The following is a 16,723-nucleotide window of genomic DNA, read 5'->3' on the forward strand; positions in this document are numbered from 1 at the left end:
GTGATGGCAGCCCCTATGCAGAGCCCTCGTTTCTACAGTTCCTCTTCCCCTCAACAAACCTCCCTGAGTTACCAGCATTTTAACAATTTCATAAAATGCATTTAAATATTCAAATACAGAGTTCTGGAGCACATTCTAGCCATACCAACATCAAATTACCCCTGCAGTGGGTGTAATATATTAACTTGAGAAACTACTTGAGAAACTTGAGAAAAAAAAAACATACTTTTGTCTTCTGGGCTTAACGTCCTGTGGTCTTATAATCATTTAGTTATGTTCCTAAGAAAGGCAGATTCCAATTCTTAGCATATTCTACATAACTAATAATAAAATCTAAGCAAAAACATCCTATCAGGTACTTCAGCCATTAAAGTTAAATTATGATTTATATACTAAAGGAAAAAATGTACCCCAAATCCTTACAAAACCCTTCTATAATAATCTTTTGTTGCTTGCCTAATAAATGTCATCAGTGCTTGTAGACAAAAATCTCTATAGCTGAACCCACAGAGCACAACAGGCCTTTCCTTAGGTGACCTTGAAGATAACAGAAAAATAAGCCATTTGGAGATTAAAGACCATGTATGCGCCATTTCATCTAAGAAAAACTCCCAGCTTACTGAGATGTCTTAGAAATATGTTTCAATTAGAACTTCTTCCACTTTTCCTGTCTCTGATGTATCACAATCTAATTTCATAAAATAAAAACCAAAGGCAATCCTGCAAACTCTCTTCTGAGATGAGTATTTGATCACTAGTGATACAAACATGCTGTCAGCTCCATGAAGTTCTAATCTTCCAGGAAAACTTGTGGGCAACAACTACTTGGATTTCTTCCCCCAACTTTTTATTCATGGGAGAGGAACTGCGCCTCACAGGTACATTGAAAGGACAAGAATCTAGAGATCAAAGCTTTACTTCTCCTTCTTATGAGGATTTAACTCATTTGTTATTCTTAAAGAGACTTTATAACTTCTAGGCTTTCTAAAAGATAATGAACGTCTATTTTCTTAACTTCATTATTTGCTGCTACATCATTATTACATAAATAAGTTACATAATCTAAGGAAGATACTTATATAAGTGGCAGATGGCTGAAGACGGCTGGGCAAAGCTGATTTAATGAAAGAATTTAAAATTTTCAACAAATGTATGACAGAGGGAGAAATACTCTACAAAAACGCAACTCTGCAAGTTCAAAGTCAAATATGATTTAGAATATTTTATTTCATTTATTTATTTTTTTTGAGATGGAGTTTCACTCTTGTTATCCAGGCTGGAGTGCGATGGCGCGATCTCAGCTCACCGCAACCTCCGCCTCCTGGGTCCAGGCAATTCTCCTGCCTCAGCCTCCTGAGTAGCTGGGATTACAGGCACGCACCACCATGCCCAGCTAATTTTTTGTATTTTCAGTAGAGACGGGGTTTCACCATGTTGACCAGGATGGTCTCGATCTCTTGACCTCATGATCCACCCACCTCGGCCTCCCAAAGTGCTGGGATTACAGGCTTGAGCCACTGCGCCTGGCCTGATTTAGAATATTTTAAAGTGGCAAATGTTTTAAACTTTATGAGGGAGGTGACAGGAAAGGTGAGAAGAGAGGGTGAAAGGAAGCTTTTCAGTGTAAGACAGCAAAAGGCTAAGCCAAGGAATGCAGAGCTCTCGTGATAGAAATAACAAGGCACGGTGGCTCAAGCCTGTAATCCCAGAACTTTGGGAGGCCGAGGCGGGTGGATCACGAGGTCGAGAGATCGAGACCATCCTGGTCAACATGGTGAAACCCCGTCTCTACTAAAAATACAAAAAATTAGCTGGGCATGGTGGCGCTTGCCTGTAATCCCAGCTACTCAGGAGCCTGAGGCAGGAGAATTGCTTGAACCCAGGAGGCGGAGGTTGCAGTGAGCCGAGATCGCGCCATTGCACTCCAGCCTGGGTAACAAGAGCGAAACTCCGTCTCAAAAAAAAAAGAAATAACAAGGCTCCCAGCTCATCTGTCAAGCCCATTTGGTGGAGGCTCAGAAATTACTTTGAGACTCCAGCTCGGAGAATTATGCATTTTCATATCCTACAGAGTAATACCGTTGTTAGTAATTTCACTTAGAACATTTTTGGTCAAAATGAAAGCTAAGAAATCTCTAAGCTTGAAAAACGTCATTTAATAACAGCTTTATTGTGATATAATTTACATACCAAGTGATTCACCCATTTAAATTATATAAACCAAGGATTTCTAGTTTATTCACAGAGTTGTGCAACCATCACATCTATTAGCAGTCAACATGCTAAAGAACTGCCAGACTGTCTTCCAAAGTGGCTGCATCATTTTCGATTCCCACCAGCAGTATACAAAGGTTCCAATTTCTCCATACCCTCATTAGCACTGTTACGAGCTGCTTCCTAGACTGCAGCCGTCTGAGTGCATAGCAGTATCTTTCTGTGATTTTGATTTGCATTCCCCAATAGCTAATGATGTTGAGCATCTTTTCATGTGCTTATTCCCCATTCATATGTCTTCTTTGAAATGTCTATTTAAGTCATTTGCCTATTTTTAATTGGGTTGTCTTTTTATTGAGTTGTCAGAGTTCTTTACATATTCTGGTTACTAGATCCTTATTGGATGCATTATTTGGAAATACACTCTCTCATTCTGTGATTCACTTTATTGACTGGGTCTCTGAAAGGACAGAAGTTTTAAATTTTGATGAAGTCCAATTTATCTATTTTTTTCTTTTGTTGCTTGTGCATTCTGTATCACATCTAAGAAACTGCCCAATCCAAGCTTATTAAGATTTACTCCAATGTATATTTCTAAGAATTTTATAATTTTAGGTCTTATATTTAGGTCCAACCCACTTTGAGTTAATTTTTGTAGATAGTGCGAAATAGGGAGCCAATTTCATTTTCTTTGAAAGACCCAGAACCATTTGTTGTAAAGGCTTTATCCTTTCACTGAATTGTCTTGACATCCTTTTTGAAAACTAACTGACCATAAACATGAAGGTTTATTTCTGGACTCTCAATTCTAGTCCGGATCTGTATGCCTGCCTTGTATGCCAGGACCACATAGTGTTAACTTTATCATTCTTTTTAAAGATTGTTTTGGCTATCCTGGATTCCTTTAATTTCCACGTGGATTTTATGACAGTCAGTTTCTGCAGGGAACCCAGCTGGGATCTGACTAGATCACTGCTCTGAATCTGTAAATGAATTTGAGGCATGGTACCATTTTTTTTCCCACTAATTTAGATCTTCTGCACTTTCTTTTAAGAATGTTTTATATTTTTCCGAATATAGTTTTTTGCATTTCTCTGATAAATATATTCTTAACAATTTTATTCTGATGCTACTCTAAATGCAATTGTTGACAATTTCATTTTTAAACTGCTCATTGTTTAAGTGTGTAAGAATAAGACTGATTTCTGTGTATGTGGAACTCATTTATTACATTTGATAGTTCTTCACGTTCTTTAGAATTTTCTACGTACAAGGTCATGTCATCTGTGAATAGAGACAGTGCTACTTCTTCCTTTCCAATCTGAACGCCTTTTATTTCATTTTCTTGCTGTACTAGCATGGCTAAAATATAATTTTTCAAAGGAAAAAAAAATCATGATATGATGTTGATTAAAAATAACTATGGCTCCTAAAAGTATATATAAATATAAAACATATATATAACGTATATAAAACACACACACATATATATATATATATAAAACAAAACATAAAACATACAATTTATCAAAATGATTCTAGCCACAAAAAACTCCAGATTATTTTTGATATTATGGATATTTGGTATCAAAGTCCTATAAAAGCTCATCAGTCAAAAGCAGAAGGATAATGCAAAAATCAGGCAATTGCATGTAAAAAAATCCCATCGACTTTAACTATCACCTCAGGACACACACTGCTGGTAGGATCTCTACTGGCCAAGTACAATGCTAATAAAATCTCTCTTATGATGATGAATAAGGACTCTCAAACTTCTATTCTATGCTTCAGCCTCTAAATACTCATCTTAGACACTTCCTATTTCACCATTTATCTTTATCCTAATAAAGGCTAGGCTTAAAAACTCACAAAATATAATGAAAGAAATGTAAATTAAAACATGCAAAACATGCTATTACAGAATTTCTCAAAAAAATGATAGGGAAGTTGGTTTATGTGCTAGAGCTGAGGCCAAAGAGACATTTGCAAGCTCAGGCTGGTAGGACTGGGCCAATTCTGGCCCATGTGGTCAAGAAATTGGTTACACACAAGGGAACTGAGCATATAAATAAACAGACTGAGAAAAAAGGGGAGGCCAGATTTCTTTGTCAGAGAATGGAGCTACGGGTACGGAAAAGAAGAAGACTAGAACAAACTGTTGTGCTGGATTAAAATTTCAGATACTAGTGAAAAACTCATGATTTTTATACATTGATGTAGATGTACAGATACACAGGTAGATATAAATGTGTGTGTGTAAAATCACATATACTGCCTAGATCTGTCTGCTGAGAGGGCTTAGAAACAATGAAACCCCAGTAGCAATGAGCATACTTATTACTCACATTTTATAGTCCAAATATTACTCTCCACAAGAAAGAACCAGGGCTGCCTCGAGAAGTGACTGATTACAGACCTGAGGCAGAGAAAGTATAAGATGAGTCTGAAATATTTTGTGCCAGAAAGGAAGTGCTCAAAGAATGATGGGGACTCGTCAAATGAAAACATGAGTCACCCTGAAAAAGCTCCTACTGGTCAAATCTCAGACAATTTGAGCATTCAAAACAAATAATGAAAAGTAACGGTATTTATAACACATTGATTAAAACGAGATTACATGAGTCCATGCCAATATAAACAACAAAGAGGGAAAAAGGGTTGCTTTTCCTTATAGGAGAATACCAACTAATAAAAGTAAAAGTAGTGATAGAATTAAAAAGTCATCATTTGGCAGCCATTTCAGTAATAAATGATTGAGGCAAGAATTATCAGTAGATGTAAAAACTAGCAGGTATTAGTTTGACATAACAGGATTTTTACACCACCTCAAGAGAGCTTTCTGCAAAATATTTACTAATTACTTACTAACATGTACAAAGTACTTATCAACTTTACAATGAAGACACCTGATACATTCCACTTGACCAAGTAATAAAAATTCAAGTCACAGCAGAGAGATGAATTAACACCACACACCTGCTGAAATGATGCAGTACAAACCCAGCAACACTTCTAGGGTGTTCTTGCCAAAACTACATGACCTGAATCTAATTATGAAGAAATACTTGATGAACACAAATTAAGAACTACTCTACAAAGTGACTGGACTTTTCAAAAATATCAAGGTAACAAAAGACAAGGATATACTATGGTATTGTTCTAGACAAAAGGAGCCTAAAAGACACAATGATAAATGCAACACACGATCCTCACTTGAACCTTGGGTCTAAAAAAAAAAGAGAAAAGTAAAGTAACCTTGTGTATGTGTGTATGCATTTTTGTGTTATGAAGGAAGTTACAGGGAAAATCTGTAACATCTGTACAGGGTTGTGTAGATTAGATGGTAGTCATATCTCAATATTACTGGTTTTGATGGCCATGTCTAGTAACGTTAAAAAAAAGTGTCCTTGTTTTCAGGTAATACACACTGGGATACTGAAGGACAATGATGCAATATATCAGAAACTTACTCTCAAATGGTTTAGAAGAAAATACAGAGTAAAACAGAAGAAGTGATAAGGCAAATTTGGTAAGAGGTCAACAACTGGGAAGTCTGAGTGAAGGGTATGCATATGTTCTTCATATTATTCTTGTCATTTTTCTGTATATTTGAAATTTAAAAATAAAAAATGTTGTGTATTGGCCTGTTTTTTTACACTGCTGATAAAGACATACCCAAGACTCAGCAATTTACAAAAAAAAAATGATAAGAGGTTTAATTGGAATTACAGTTCCATGTGGCTGGGAAGCCTCGTAATCATGGCGGAAGGCAGGGAGGAGCAAAGTCACACCTTACATCGATGGTGGCAAGCAAAGAGAGCTTGCGCAGGGTAACTCTCATTTTTAAAACTATCAGATCTTGTGAGACCCATTCACTACCATGCACGAGAAAGACCTGCCCCCACAATTCAATCATCTCCCACTGGGTCCCTCCCACAACATGTGGGAATTATGGGAGCTACAAGATGACATTTGGGTGGGGACACAGAGCCAAACCACATCAAAATGCTAGTGCTAAATGGTGTTCTTCAGCTTCCCATCATATTCCCTCATATTTGTGTGTATTCTGAAACCCAAGCATGGCGTTTGTACTTTTTTCATTGTTAAATTTTGTTCTGACATATTCTTATCATTCCAGCCTACTGAAGTATTTTCATATTCTGCTTCTTTTCTTCTGGTATGTTAAGAGATCCTTACCAGTTACACAGTAACTGGAAATGTAGCTATCAAAATAAGAATAAAAGTGTTAAATAGGATAGGGTCCTGAAAAAAGGACAAAGAAGGTATTATACTTAATATAAGCAAATACATGTGTAGCTAATAATTTTTTTAAATTATCAAATATACTGAATCAGTTCATCTTAGGATCTATTATGTTCAGTTTGTCTATATGTTTTTTATTTTAAATCAACAGCTTTAAATTCTACCATATTTCACAGGTCACAAAAGCTATTACCATAATGGTAAATTGATAGGCAACCTCTTTAGGTCACAAAGACAAATTCCCATTTACAATGAAGGGAGTCATAATACTAATTTCTAAAGAATGAATCTGGCATTAGGTTGATCTTTGATTCTTCTCAAGAGAATTAAGCTAGAGACTTCCAAAAGTACCTTTAAGCAGCAATACCTCTAAAAATTTCCTGGAGCATACAATTAAATTAGAAACTACAGTATTAATCTTAGGGAAATACAAATTCACTTTTCTTACAATAGTATTGGTTTTCCTATGGAGACAGGCTCTACTAGAGGAAATATAAACACATCTCATTTTGCTACACTTAGTGTAGCAGTTTATTGTGTCACATTCTGGTAATTTTCCAAATATTTCAAATTTTCTCATTATTACTACATCTGTTATGGTGATTCTATGATCAGTGATCACTGATTTTTAAGTACTGTAATTGTTTTGGGATGTCACAAACTGTGCCCATGTAGCAGCAAACTTAATTAGTAAATGCTGTGTGTGTTCTGACTGCCTCACAGACCTGCCCTTCTGCTGTCTTTCTCCCTCTCCTTGGGCCTCCCCATTCCCTGAAACACAACAATATTGAAATTAGGCCAATTAATAATTTAGGCCTAAAAGGCCTTTAAGTGTCACATGTCCCACTTTAAATTAAAGGCTAGAAATGATTAAACATGTGATGAAGGCACATTGAAAGCTGAGACAGGCTGATGGCTAGACCTCTTGTGCCAAACAGCTGAGTTGCAAACACAAAAGAAAAGTTCTTCAAGGAAATAAAAAGTGCTACTCTAGTGAACACATGAATGATACGTGAAACAACCTTATTGCTGATACGGAGAAAGTCTTAGTGATCTGGATAGAAGATCAAACCAATCACAACATTCCCTTAAGCCAATGCCTAATTCAGAGCAAGACCCTAACTCTCTTCAAGTCACTAAAGGCTAAGAGAGGTAGGAACACTGCAGAAGAAAAGGTGGAAGCTAAGAGAGGTTGACTCATGAGGTTTAAGGAAAGAAGCCATCTCCATAACATAAAAGTACAAGGTGAAGCAGCAAGTGCTGATGCAGAAGCTACAGCAAGTTACCCAGAAGATCTAGCCAATATCATCAAGAATGTGGCCACACTAAACAAGAGATTTTCAGTGCAGATGAAACAGCCTTCTACTGGAAGAAGCTGCCGTCTAGGACTTTCATAGTAGGTGACTTTAAGTTGAAGCCAATGCTCATTCACCATACTGAAAACCCAAGAGCCCTTAAGAATTATGGTAAATTTTGTGCTTTATAAATGGAACAACAAAGCCTAGATGACAGCATATCTACCTACGGAAGAGTTCTATTTGCAGCATATTTTACTGAATATTTTAAGCCCACTGTTGAGACCAACTGCTCAGTTTTTTCTGATTCCTTACCAAATACTGCTCATTGGCAATGTGCCTGGTCACCAGAGAGTTCTGATGGAGTTATACAAGGTCAATATTGTTTTCGTGCCTGCTAACACAATAACCATTGGATCAAGGTGTAGTTTCAATTTTCAAGTCTTATTAGTTAAGAAATACATTTCATAAGGCTATAGCTGCCACAGAAGTGATTCCTCTGATATATCTGGGCAAAGTAAACTGAAAACCTTCTGGAAAGGATTCACCATTCTAAATGCCATTCAGAACATTTATGATTCATGGGAGGAAGTAAAAATATCAGTATGAACAGCCATTTGGAAGAAATTGATTCCAAACCTCATGGATGACCTGGAGGGGTTTCAGACTTCAGTAGAGGAAGTTACTGCAGCTGTGGTCAAAAGAGTACAACAATCAGAAATAGAAGTAGAGTCTAATGACATGACAAAATGCTGCAATCTCATGAGAAAACTTGCTTGGAGGAGGAGGAGTTGCTTCTTATGGAAGAGCAAAGAAAGTGATTGCTTGAGACAAAATCTACTTCTGGTGAAGATGGTGTGAACATGGTTGACATGACAACAGAAAACTTGGACTATTAGATAAACTTAGTTGATAAATCAGCAGCAAGATCTGAGAGGACTGAAAGAAGTTCTACTGCTAACAAACAGCATTCGTGCTACAGAGAACTCTTTTGTGAATGGAAGAGTTAACTGATGCAGCAAAGTTCTTCGTTGTCTTACTTTAAGAAATTGCCACAGCCACCCTGCTATAGTTCCTATGTTTGTCCTCCCAAACATCACGTTGAAATTTAATCCCCAGTGTTGGAGGTGGAGCCCAGTGGGAGGTGTCTGGGATATGGGGGTGGACCCCTCGTTCACAGATTAATGCCCTGGGGCAGGAGAGGGGAGTTCTCATTCTATTAGTTCCCACAACAGCTGGCTGTTAAGAGCCTGCCATGTAATCTTGCTTCCTCTCTTGCCATGTGATCCTTGCACATGCCATGGCTCTGCTTTAACTTCCACCATGGGTGGGAGCAGCTTGAGGTCCTCATCAGAAGCCGAGCAGGTGCCAGTGCCAAGCTTCTTGCACAGCCTGCAGAACCCTTACCCAAATAGACCTCAACTTTATAAACTACCCACCCTCAGATATTCCTTTTTAGCAACACCAGACAAACAAAGACATCTATCAACCTTCACCAAGCACCAACCTGTGATTAGCCAACATCAAGGCAAAACTCTTTATCAGCAAAAACATTATGATTTACTGAAGGCTCCGACGATCATTAGATTTTTTTTTAGCCATAAAGCATTTTTAAATTAAGCTATGTAGGATTTTTTTAAAAACATAATTCTATTGTGCACTTAATAGATCATAGCACAGTGTAAACCTGACTTTTATATGCACTGGGAAACAATAATTTGTGTGACTTGCTTTATAACAGTGGTCTGGAGCCAAACACATAATATCTCTAAGGCATGCCTGCAGTGTAACCCAAATTTGCTGGGAAATTTAGGGTGCTCTAATTTCTGAAGAGGATCCCCTTTCTGACTTCACTACCCCTGCCTCCCAAACTCCTTTCTTTACAATGCAAGTCCAAATCTAGAAATCCATCTTCTTCCTCATTCCTGATCTCAGCCTAATCTGTGTATAATCTCTGTAAATTACAGCATCTCTTATAATCAATTTTTCTCTGTATTAGTTCCTTTTCACTAACTTTTACAAAAGCTTGAGACTGCCATCTGGGACAAACTCTGTGAACCCCATTTATCCTCCAGTTATCGCACTCTACTTTTCTTTCCTTCTCTAAAGAGTATTTACTTAACGACCATTCCCTCACCTCCCACTCACTCTACAATCTATTTCAAACTCTATCTTAGCCCAGTCATCTCTGCTCTGTTCACTGAAGTCAAAGGGGTCCCCTTGTTCTCTAACAAAATGGATACATTTCTGTCTTCATCACTTTCAGCAAAGCGTAACTGAAAACCATGTCATCCTCCTTGAAACCCACTCTGCCTTCAGCTTTCCTGACACTATTTATCTTGGGTTTTCTCTCACCCCAGGGCAATCCTTTTTCATTGACTGACTTCTCCCTTCTTTACCTGACAATTACATGTTGGAAGTTATGTAGTGTCCTTTTCTAGGTCCTCCTCTCATTGTCCTACACTTTCTCCCTAGAAAATTTCACCCATGCTGTAGATTCAACTACCATGTATAGAATCAATGACCATGTTTAAGTCTGGCCTCCAAATCCCACAGCAGGTTCTCAGATAATGTTGTTTCACTGGTTGCTTCACTAAAATATTGATGAAAAAATCTATCTCCGGCCAGGGCCACTGTATGGTGATTGCTCACTCCCCTACGTCTGTGTGAATTTTCTCAGGGTACTCCAGTTTCCAGCCACATCTCAAAGATGTGCACATTTGGTGAACTAGTGGGTTTAAATGCTCTCAGTGTGAGCCAGCGTGGTGAGTGTGTGTGTGCCCTGCGATGGGATGGTGTCCTGTTGAGGATTGGTTCTACTTTGTGCCCTGAGCTATGGGGATAGGTTCTGGTCTCTTGACACTTGGAACTGGAGTCACTGGGTATATAATTATTAGCTTTTACAAATCTTTTCTAAATGTACACATAGCTCAAATTTATTTCACTGTTTAACTTTAGAAGCATTTTAGTTTTTAGAAGTTTGGTTATACTTTTGTGTTCTGTAGGAACTTACTTCTTGTTTATATCAATTAAACCTATGATAAAATTGATTTCATTATACATTAGTTTGCTTAAAGTCACCATTTCCAATAACCTATTACTGATGTTAACTGAAGACTTACTGTTCATGAGGTGAGGGCAGGATACTGTAGTGTACAATTTGCCTTTTAGAGGCAAATTTACATTACTTTTATCACAGCAATCTCACTTTTAGGAATCTGTCCTGTAGAAATATTAGTATATATGCAAAAGGATGTATATTTAAAGGTATGGTTTATAATAGCAAAATTGAAAACCTAGAAGTATACCAAAGTGGAGACTTCTCATCAGTAATGTAATATGTAATAATCATATGATCTAGTAATCAAGCTTCTTGGTATTTATCCAAATGAGTCGAAAACACACGTCTATGCAAAAATACACACACACACAAATGTTTAGTGATCATTGTGAACAAGTGGAAAAAAACAATATGTCCTTCAACAGGTAAACAGATAAACTCTGGTACTGTACCTAATGGAATACTATGCAGCAATAAAAAGAAATGAACTATCAAGCCACAAAAAGATATGGGAGAACCTTAAATGCATATAATGAAGAAAGCCAATTTGGAAAGGCTCTATACTATTTGTTTCCAATTTTATGACATCCTGGAAAAGGTAAAACTATGTGGACAGCAAAAGAATCAGTGGTTGCCATAGGATGGAGGTGCGGAAAGGAAGGATAAACAGATGAGCACAGGGGTTTCCAAGGCAGTGAGGCTCCTCTGTATGATACATGTCATACATGTCATTAGACACCTGGTAAAATCCAGAGAATGTACAACACAAAGAACGTACCCAGCTGGGCGTGGTGACTCACACCTGTAATCCCAGCACTTTGGGAGGCTGAGGTGGGTGGATCACTTGAGGCCAGGAGTTTGAGACCAGCCTGACCAACATGGTGAAACCTCCACTCTACTAAAACTACAAAACTTAGCCAGGCACTGTTGTACACGCCTGTAGTCCCAGTTACTTGGGAGGCTGAGGCACAAGAATTGCTTGTACCTGGGAGGCAGAGGTTGCACTGAGTTGGGATTGTGACCTTACACCAGCCTGGGTGACAAAGCAAGACCCTGTCTTGGGAAAATAATAAAATAAAAAGAACATATCCTAATGCAAACTATGGACCTTAGTTAATAATAATGTATCAATATTGGCTTATCAGCTGTAACAAATGCAGCACACCAATGCCAGATGTTAATCACAGGGGTGGGGGCTCGGGGAAGGGTGTTGGAAGGCACAGGGGAACTCTGTGCTTTCTGCTCAACTCTTCTGTGAACCTAAAGCCGCTAAAAAAAAAAAAAAAAAAATGTCTACTAGGCCAGGCGCAGTGGCTCACACCTGTAATCCCAGCACTATGGTAGGCCAAAGCGGGCAGGTTACCCAAGGCCAGGAGTTTGTGACCAGCTTGACCAACATGGAGAAACCCCATCTCTACTAAAAATGCAACAATTAGCCGGGTGTGGTGGCACATGCCTGTAATCCCAGCTATTTGGGAGGCTGAGGCAGGAGAATCACTTGAACCTGGGAGGCAGAGGTTGCTGTGAGCTGAGACTGCGCCGTTGCACTCCAGCCGGGGCAACATGAGTGAAACTCCATCTCAAAAAAACAGTCTACTAATTTAAAAAAAATAAGTCAGTCATTAACAACAGGGGAAACTGGGTGTGGGATAATGCGAATGTTCTACACTATAACTTCGCGATTTTTCTATAAATCTACAACTATGATAAGATGAGGTTTATTTTCACAAAGGCTGGGCACAGTAAAGTGCGGGGCATGGTTTATTTTTACAAAGGCTAGGACACTTTGTCTTGGCGTCCCAAAGTGCTGGGATTACACAGTGGCTCACGAGTGTAATCTCAACCCTTTGGGACGCCAAGACAAGAGGATTGTTTGAGGCCAGGAATTCGAGACCAGCCCAGGCAACATAGCAAGACTTTGTCTCTACCGGTTCCCGCAAAAAAAAAAAAAAAGGGAGAGAGAGATTCAGGAAGTTCTTTACGTAAACAATGGGGAATGATTTTCAAGCTATTCTAATTTTAACGTAAAAAACAAGCCACAGGATATTTTTGGTATGGCTTAATTATAACTACATAAATTGTATGTCTAAATAACTAATATAATTAAAAAATGTAAAACCAGTTACACAGAAAAACAGCCCAAAGCCTCCCTACTGAACTTAAGGGTACTCACCTGTGCAGAGTGAGGGGAGGAGACGACTATGCTACCTGCACATTTACTGGAATGTGCTGCAGAACTGTGACTTTCCACATCAGATCACCACTAATAACAAGCATATAATCACTCATGTGTTGCTTCTAGTAGAACGTCAGGTAAAAAGCTGTCCAGAGAGTGGAAGTGCTGGAGAATAAATATGAAGTGTCTGGCATAGGTGGGTGCTAAAGAAGGATAGTAGGAGCTGTCATTACTGTTGATCTCAAAGTAGTGCTACATTTTTAGAACAACCAAGTACTCACACTTCTGTCAATAAGACTTTATTTAAAGAGAGTGCTTATTGCCACATTTACCATTTGCCGCTGTGGGCCAAAGCTGGGTAGAAAGAACAAGGTGGTTGCTGGCAGGACACAGCTTACTACGTTCTCTCTGGTTCACTTCCTGCTGGAGATAGGAAGGAAGTTCTGAAGGTGCAGAGGCCCCCCGGTGGTGCTGGCTATAGGCCAGGACCTACCCCTCAATGAGCAGTCAACTCTGAGGGTTCATCCACCTTTCCGTACAAATATATGGTCAAAGAGGCAGCAGAAAAAAAATTCTGCCAGACTCTCAAAGAAAATACATAAGAAACACAGTAAGCTCAATTCCAGTGCAGTGCTTCTAAGTCCTGGCTGCATATTCAAATCGCAGGGAGGTTTAAAACATGCTGATGCTCAGGATATACTACAGAACCATCAGACTACGTGTGAGTGGGACCTACAGACAGACAATGATGTGGAAAAAATCAGCATCATGTGTTCAGACATATAGAAAGCCTTTAAAAATATCGGTCTACAACTTGAAGGGTGTATTAACAATTTATTGCCATTTGGCTTTAAAAATAATGCTCCAAGACAAAGAATTACTAACAAACCAGGAATGAGGCAGGAAAACTTATTCATATGGGGATTTTTCACCTCTGCTCCAACTAAGGTTTCAGAATAGACAGAATGACACTCAGGTGCAAATAAGAACATACAAAATAACCTCAGTTGTCACTCTGTATCTCAGTGCAATATTCTGATTCACTATTTTGGTATTAGAAGTTAGCAAATTTCCATTTAATTGTATTTGCAATTTGATAAAGTGAATCTGTGCGGGCTAAATGTATCAAACAACCCTATAAAGACTCTGAAAAGTGAGAAAAGACAGTAGTCCAGCTGAGGACTCTGAGACTCAAGGCGTGACACAGTGATAAACTCCCTGGGTTTTCTTTTTGCCTCATCTATTCCAGACAAAACAATGAAAAAGTTGACAACTCTGAAAAGCCAATACACACAGACCAAAAAATCCCCCAAACAGTGGCTCCCTCTAGCCCAAGTACCAGGAAAGGGGCAGCTTACAGAACAAAGGCTTTTGTTTTGTTTGTTAGCAAAACAAACAAAAAGCCTCCCAGAAAGTAATCTCAAAAACACGAACTGCCACAATTCAGCCAATATGAAAAGGGTAAGTACCCTATAAAAATAATTATTATTAAAAAATCTGAACATCTCTATGCCCTGACGGCATAGACAGAATGAGGCTTCCACCACTTGTTCACGCTCCAGAATGGCCTGGAGAATTCTAACAAACATTTAAAGAATTAAAACCAATTCTACATAATCCCTTTCAGAGAATAAAAGAGGAAGAAATCCAGACTAGACAAAGGCAGTACAAAAAGAGAAAACTAAAAACCAGTATCCCCTATGAACATAGATGTAGAAGTCCTTAACAAAATACTGGAAAACAGAATGCAGCAGTATACAGAATTATATACCATCACCAGCAGGGCTTATTTCAAGACTTCAAGCCTGATTCAGTATTAAAGATCAAATCAATGCTATCTACCATATTAACAGTTTAAAGAAGGAAAATCACCTGACACAATTCAACAACCACTCATAATAAAAACTCTCAGAATATGAGGAGTGAAGGGGTATCCTCAACTTGATAAAAACATCTATAAAAGCTCTATAGCTAATATCTTAATGGTGAGAGACTGAAAGCTTTCTTCCTAAAATGGGAAAAAAAGCAAGGGTGTCTCCTCTCTCATCATTTTTATTCGAAATAGTACTAGAAGTTCTGGCCAGTGCAATAAGGCAGAAAAAAAAACCTAAAAGGCAGACAGACTTAAAGGAAGACATAAAACCGTTTCTATTTGCAGATGACATGATATTCTATGTAGGAAATCTCAACAACCTTCCAAGTACTACACAAGTTCAGTGAAGTAAAAGTGTACTATACAAGACCACCACATAAAAGCTAGCTGCACTGCAATCACATCTGATAAAATTAATATCCATAATATTTAGAGAACTAAATTTCTTCTCCAAAGAAGATATATAAATGGCCAATAAGCAGATAAAAAGATGATCAATAGGATTAATCACTTAGGGAAATGTAAATCAAACCCACAACTCATACCCATTAGGATGGCTACTATCAAAAACAGAAAGTAAGTGTTGTTGAGGATATGGAGAAACTGGAATTCCTGGGCACCATTTTTGGGAATGTAAAATGGTGCAGTTGCCATGGAAAACAGTATGGCAGCTCTCTGGGAAAATAAAAATAGTATTATCATATGATCCACCAATCCCATTTCAAGGTAGACACAAAAGAAATCAAAGCAAGAACTTGAACAAATATTGGACACCCATGTTCATAGTAGCATCATTCACAATAACCAAAAGGTAGAAGCAACCCAATGAATGAACAGATAAACGAAATGTGATTTATACATATAACCTTTAAAAAAGAGGTAAAATTCTAACATTGCTACAACATGGATGAACCTTATAGAAATTATGCTAAGTTAAATAAATCAGTCACAAAAAAATACGTATGATACCACTCATTTACTGTACTTACAGAAGTCAAATTTATGGAGACGGAAAGTAGAATGGTGGTTGCCAGGGTTGGAGGTCGGGAGGAGATTTACTGTCTAGTAAGTCACCAAGTTTGTTTTGCAAGATGGGAAAAACTCCATAGATGTAGAACAGTGTGAATGCACTTAAAACGTCAATAGTATTCCAATATACTAACAATAAACACATAGAAACTGAAATGAAAAATATATCATGTATAGTTGTTTAAAAAAACTTAGGTGTATTAACCTAAAAGAATACCTATAGGACTCTGTGAAAGCTGATTATACAAATTGGGTCATTTTTGTCATAACTAAGTAAATCAGAGTGGAGGGGACAGTGGGGAAAAATTACTCAGGTCACATAGCACCAGCTCCAAGAACTGAATTTTCTACAAGTCTCCCTGCTAAAACGGCCTGCTGTAGCCCTAAGACTAGTTTTACCAAGTAGATGCTGAAATGACCTGCTGTGACTCTGGAGACTAGTTTTACCTGCTGCCTTTCACTCATCAATCAGAGACTGCCAGCTTCCAAAAGCTCTTCCAGTGTCAATGAACTTTTCTTCAAAATATTACATAGCATTTCTCTTTCTAATAAAATGGCCAACCTTCTCTTTGTTCCTGGGACATACGGAAGACCACTGTGGTCTGTATGTATGCTCCAAATTGCAATTATGTGATTCCTAAATACATGTTTAATTTAGAGATTTGTTTATTTTGACTTTGTCAACTTACATTCTGAAATCTACAAACTGTTGATGAACAAAATCAAAGTTCTAAGTAAACAGAGAAACAATCCATGTTCACGGATTCAAAGGCTCACAGTAAAGATGTCAGCTCTCCCCACATTTAGATGTA

General features: G+C 38.0%; 1 protein-coding gene across 16 annotated transcripts in view; it reads right to left on the reverse strand.

The window, feature by feature from the left end:
* Positions 1 to 16,723, reverse strand: part of ATE1 (arginyltransferase 1) — a 266,317-nt gene that overhangs the window by 114,862 nt on the left and 134,732 nt on the right. Inside the window, exon 13 of one of the 16 annotated variants that reach the window (XM_074382991.1) lies at positions 1,505 to 4,630. The exons of the other annotated variants lie outside the window; for them this stretch is intronic. Within the exon in view, the coding sequence (XP_074239092.1) occupies positions 4,623 to 4,630 (8 nt within the window). The 3' untranslated portion in view covers positions 1,505 to 4,622. Of the gene's footprint in view, positions 1 to 1,504; positions 4,631 to 16,723 lie in introns of those variants that run through there. 16 annotated transcript variants of the gene reach the window in all.

The sequence above is a fragment of the Saimiri boliviensis genome, chromosome 12, assembly GCF_048565385.1.
Source record: "Saimiri boliviensis isolate mSaiBol1 chromosome 12, mSaiBol1.pri, whole genome shotgun sequence".
Taxonomy (NCBI): Eukaryota; Metazoa; Chordata; class Mammalia; order Primates; family Cebidae; genus Saimiri; species Saimiri boliviensis.